Source organism: Mya arenaria, chromosome 17 (assembly GCF_026914265.1).
Source record: "Mya arenaria isolate MELC-2E11 chromosome 17, ASM2691426v1".
In the NCBI taxonomy this organism is placed as follows: Eukaryota; Metazoa; Mollusca; class Bivalvia; order Myida; family Myidae; genus Mya; species Mya arenaria.
This window is the reverse complement of record NC_069138.1, coordinates 34,820,589-34,826,638: the sequence shown is the minus strand read 5'-3', so window position 1 is coordinate 34,826,638 and position 6,050 is coordinate 34,820,589. Positions and strand designations below refer to the sequence as shown.

The 6,050-nt window shown below is 41.6% G+C and overlaps 1 protein-coding gene across 1 annotated transcript; it reads right to left on the bottom strand.

The window, feature by feature from the left end:
• Positions 1-1,388: 1,388 nt before the first annotated feature.
• LOC128223416 (uncharacterized protein K02A2.6-like) lies at positions 1,389-5,345 on the bottom strand. Its single transcript, XM_052932696.1, has one exon. The coding sequence runs from the start codon at positions 5,343-5,345 to the stop codon at positions 1,389-1,391; it is 3,957 nt and encodes a 1,318-aa protein (XP_052788656.1).
• Between the last annotated feature and the right edge of the window lie 705 nt (positions 5,346-6,050).

Genomic DNA, 6,050 nt, shown 5'->3' with positions numbered 1-6,050 from the left:
CGTATTTTCCAACGTTGTTTAATGTTTAGTACACAAGTGTAGCTTTCTCCCCATTCATGATGTTTGGGGTATGAAAGCACTAGAAATGAGTAGCATGCAAATTGGTCAAATGACTAAGCTGGGTTAACCCAGGGTTATCACAAAATACGAAATTGTATGTTGTTTAACCATTTCGCCTTCCAACAGTTGAATTAAGTCGTCGTTTTGACATATGTCTCGTTTGTATGATGAAATTTAACATCGGATGCAAATTAGCTGCAGTACAAATATTTGCCTATAAACGCAAAAGGCTACACACAACCAATGATGAAATTTAACATCGGATGCAAATTAGCTGCAGTACAAATATGTGCCTATAAACGCAAAAGGCTACACACAACCAATGATGAAATTTAACATCGGATGCAAATTAGCTGCAGTACAAATATGTGCCTATAAACGCAAAAGGCTACACACAACCAATGATGAAATTTAACATCGGATGCAAATTAGCTGCAGTACAAATATGTGCCTATAAACGCAAATTCCCACTGGGGAAAGAAGTATTCACGGGGAGCAAATTTGTGCTATGTCTGGAGGTTTGAAATATTTTCTCACGTGGATCCATTTCATATAAACGCAAAGCCTTGTTTGTTTCATGGGTTATTTCGATTTCGTTCAGTTTTGTCAGTTACTATTCGACATAATCACAGAATCAAAAGAAGAAAATGTATATCATCATATTTGTTTTCTTCCTGTATAAAATGTGTACCTTTAAAGAGAGTGATATGTTTTAACACTATGTTTTCGTCTGATTAACTATTTGTTTTTTCACATTTAGCTATTGAGGCTCGTAAGTATCAAAATCGCGTGCTACCTTCAACTATGCAATACATGTACTTTAAAAGCTACCGAACTCAATTTATGCTAAAATAATCATGCAATCTGTAAAGATATGCTAATCGGATGCATTAAATCCACTTAAGTTTAGGATTGTAATAAACACAGAGAACAGCGATGTTAGCAGTGTGAGTTTATTCTAAGAACTGGCGCTTCACCTTTGGGCGGAAGTGCCTATCAAATTACAGCATGCTTGACCATGTGACCATAGACTGGCCACATACATGATATCATTACATCTTTCTTCTTTTGAGATTGAACAACATTTTTATGAGAGATACATATTTCATCAAAGAATCTTAATTTGATAACTTATATAAACAGTATAAAAATAACATGTGTTTGATGTAGTCCGGTATATCAACACGTCATATAAAACATGTGCTGCATGGTGATTTAATCCCGCGTGCCAGTCTATAGAGGCTGTTTACAGTCTGGACTGTGGCACTCAGGAATTTACTATGCATGGCATTTACTACGAATAGTAAACAAACCTCACATGCTTTCATTCAAGCGTGTTCTACTAAGCGGGAAGTTGGTTTCACAGAGCGCCCGTATCTAGTTACGTATGGCTGATTTTCGTGGGACGCAGACATATTTTGTGGAGAGATTAAGGGAGATATTTCGGCTGACTCATTGGACTGAGACTTGCCGCAATCTGTCTGATGCAGCAAATTTGGAAAGTTTTCCGAAAGTTCGGGGCATTTCTCTTTAGTACTCATAATAAATCGTCTGTTTCGTCTGTAAATACCACCGTCCTCAGTCTGAACTGTGTACGATCTGTCATGGTTGTCTTTAATAAGTTTTGCCGGAACCCATCTTTTTTTCATTTGAACCCTGATCGTCTGTCCGTCTGCCAAGGGCGGTAGCGATTTAGCAGTCTGATCGTAGTAGTGTTTTTGGCTGGAGCGCGATTTATTGATCTTGTCCTGCACAATGTCTGTGTTAACCGTCTGTGGTTTAAGAAGAGATTTTACCGTCGGGATAATAGATCTCAATCGTCGTGACATAAGCAGTTGAGAGGGAGAGTATCCACACTCCAGTGGGCAGTTTCGATACTCTAGAAAGGCTAAGTATGGGTCTCTGTTGTCAGATTTTGCCTTTCGTAACAGTCGTTTAGCCGTCTGTACCGTCTTTTCTGCCAGACCGTTAGATTGAGGGTAAAGGGGACTAGAAGTCGTATGCTCAAAACCCCATTCCCTCGCAAATGTAATGAATTGTTCTGATGTGAACTGAGCTGCGTTGTCGCTGACAACTTTTTGGCAGATACCGTATCTAGCAAAATGTGTCTTTAGTTTGCGTATTACGGTGATACTTTTTGTGTCCGATAATTTGTCAACTTCAAAGAATCTGGAGTAATAGTCAACGGTAACGAGGTAATCAACACCGTCCAGTGTAAAAATGTCAGTTGCAACAACTTGCCAGGGCTGTTCTGGAATCTGATGAGGTTGCATTGGTTCTTTGTTATTTGAACTCCTATGCGTCAGGCAAATGTCACATTGTTGAACCATGTCGGATATGTCACTCGACATTCCAGGCCAAAACATTACGTCACGTGCTCGGCTGGTGCACTTGCCGATTCCTAAATGACCTATGTGAATTTTTTCTAACATGGAAGATCTCATTTCGCGAGGGATGAGAATTTTCTCACCTTTCACTATCATACGGTCCGTGACAGTTAGTTCGTCTCTGAATGTCCAGTATTTCAATACAGACGAAGGACAATGTGTGCGTTTGTCAGGCCATCCATCGAGAATGACACGTTTCAAAGTGCAAAGTTCGGCGTCTTTGTCAGTCGATATCCTAACCTCGTCTAGTTTTGTGTCGCTCATGTTGTGATTTGACTTGACTGAATGGATTTGGAAATCTAGACCGTCAATTAAGTCTGAACATGTGTCTTCGGCATAATACCTGGAAAGTGTGTCAGCGACTGGTATTGATTTTCCAGGTACGTGCGTGACCAGAATGTCGTATGCTTGCAGTTGCAATAACATACGTTGAAGTCTGGCTGGGGCAGCAGAGAGTGGTTTTTTTACGATACTCTCAATCGGTTTGTGGTCTGATTGAACAAGAACCTGACGTCCGTACACGAAATGGTGAAAACGTTTGCACCCAAATAGAATAGCAAGCATTTCTTTCTCAATTTGTGCGTATCCTACCTCTGTAGGTGTCAATGATTTTGATGCATATATGACAGGTTTACCATCTTGCAATATGCATGCACCTAGTCCGTATTTTGAACTGTCTACCTGAAGCGTCACAGGTTTGTGCGTGTCAAAATATACTAGCACAGGGCTCTCAGTCAGGGCTTTTTTGACATCGTCAAAAGCTTTGTCATGTTGTCTGTCCCAATGGAAGTGCATGTCATTTTTTAGCAGTGCCCGCAATGGGTTTGTCAACTCGGCCAGTTTTGGCGAGAACTTGCTGAGATATGTAACCATTCCTAACAGAGTCTCTAGCTCTGCACGTGACGTTGGTGCTTTCATTTGTAGGATGGATGCCACTTTGTCAGGGTCTGGTTTGAGTCCGTCGGATGTAAGAATATGACCAAAGTACGGGACTTCTGTCAGTCCGATTTTGGATTTGTCAGGATTGAGTCGAATGCCCGTTTCTCTACATCGTCCTAGTACGTTGCGTAAGTTAGTGTCATGTTCCTCTAGCGTTTTTCCATGAACAAGAATGTCATCAACAATGCATTTTACACCAGTGAGACCCTCTAAACACTCGTCCATTCGTCTTTGGAATTCGTCTTGACTTGATTTGATTCCAAAAGGAAGTCTAAGAAATCTATACCGTCCGAATGGACTGCCAAATGTGCACATGTATGAAGACTCTTCTGTCAACTCGATACTCCAGTAACCTGATTTGGCATCCAACACAGAGAAGAAGCGAGCACCTGAGATGTCAGAGGTCACTTCTTCAAGTGTTCTCATTGGATAGTGAGGTCGCAGTAGGGCGTCGTTTAAGTGTTTAGGGTCTATACAAATGCGTAATTTGCCAGTTTGGGGTTTCTCTACACAAACAAGAGAATTGACCCATTCTGTTGGCTCTGTGACCTTGCAAATGATCGATTCTTGTTCCATTTGATCTAACTCCTGTCTGAGTTTGTCTTTTATTGCATACGGTACCCGTCTAGTAGCGTTTACTACGGGAATTGCATCTTTTCGCAGGTGTAATTGACATTTACCTGGAAGGAGACCAACACCTTGAAAAATGTCATTATATTCTGTCACAATGTCATGTTTAGAGGACGATTTATCGACAGCGTATGTCAGTTTGATGAGCTCTAAGTCAACAGACGTAGTCAGCGAGAGTAGAGGTTGGGAATTTGTTTCTACAATGTAAAAAGTGGCTGTTACCATGTGCTCTTTGTAGCCACATGGCAAGTCTACTGTGCCGAGTACTTTCAGAGAATCCCCAGTGTAAGAGGTCAGCTTGTGTGATGCTATTGATAAGGGGCCGTGAACTTTAAGCTGCCTGTAAACATTGTTAGGCAAAATGTTCACCATAGAGCCTGTGTCAATTTTGAACTTTATAGGTTTCTTGACGGGGCCAATGATAAGAGTGGCATGGGCTTGTGAAACCAACTTACCTGCTGTTTTCACGGTGTCCACATAGAATGCATCGTCGTCTGATTCACAACTTGATTCATAATCCACTCTCAGTTCGTTTACCCTTTTGGTCACCTCATTCGTACGACACATTTGTGCAAAGTGGTTCCACTTTTTACACGCATGGCATTGTTTTCCCTTTGCAGGGCAGTTGGCTGTCCTTGAATGTTTGTTTCCACAATTACCACAGTTTTTGTTGTCGTCCCTCGGCTTATACGCCGCAGCTGGTCTCTCTGGCTGGTACTTCCGGTATCGCTCATTTGGTTGCCGCCGCACCTGGTATACAGCTGAAGAATGGGCTTCTTCGCCGGAAGTCGTCGTCATGGTTCGCATCTGCTCTCTGGCGTATTCAAAGTTCTGTGCTATTTGAACAGCTTTGTCCAGCGACAGTTTCTCTCCTTCGTTAATAAGCTTCTCGCGCAGTTTGGCCGACGAAATTCCAAAAACGATCCGATCGCGAATCATTTCGTCTGAGCTGGTAAACTGGCAATCTGTCGCCGCTAATCTCAGTTTTGTAACGAATGATTCAAAATTGTCAGCACCTTGAACTATGTTGTTAAACTTGAACCTGGCAAATATCGGGTTAAGTTTCGGCTGGACGTATTCCTTAAATTTCTTAAAAAACGTTGCCGGCTTTTTAGCGTCAGTCTCGCTAATTGTCGTCCACGTCTGGCGAATATCCCTTCCTTTGTCTCCGACCCAAAGAAGGACGTACGACGCTTTCTCTTCGTCACTTTTGTTCTTTAGGGGCCCAGAGAACACTAGTTCGGCGTGCCTTTGAAACTTATCCCAGGCTTGGGGTAAGTTCGTGCTTTCCCAATCCATTTTGGGAATTGACACCCCATACATCTCCATAATGGCCACGTGTTTGAATGGGCAAGTTCAAAACAATGTGTTATGTCCACGTATATCCTTTTGGAACGTTGAAATAATTCCTTTCAATTTCCACTAGATTATGTGTCAGAGTTTTTACTTCTGACACCATGTAAAGATATGCTAATCGGATGCATTAAATCCACTTAAGTTTAGGATTGTAATAAACACAGAGAACAGCGATGTTAGCAGTGTGAGTTTATTCTAAGAACTGGCGCTTCACCTTTGGGCGGAAGTGCCTATCAAATTACAGCATGCTTGACCATGTGACCATAGACTGGCCACATACATGATATCATTACACAATCCACATCTCTTTTTGCCAACCAGACGTACTCACATGCACTTCTTATCTTTAGTTTGTTCGGTGAAAAGTGCACAGGTATTGCGTCATCAGGGAATGCCGAAATGTTGAGCTTGTTGTAGATCAAATACCATGATTGGCCTGAACATTATCGAAACTATTTAATGAATACCTAATTCGGGTATATTAATGATAAAGGACTACATATATGCAGTTTAACATTGATGACATTGATGGTAAAAAAACATTCGGTGGCGAAGAGGTGACACGTGGAATCCTCCACGACTTTCTTACATGGTCCAACGACTAAGCATGTCGTTTGCCACGATTTAGAGATACGGTAACGACATATTTAATTCATGGCCACGACATAATCAGTCGTG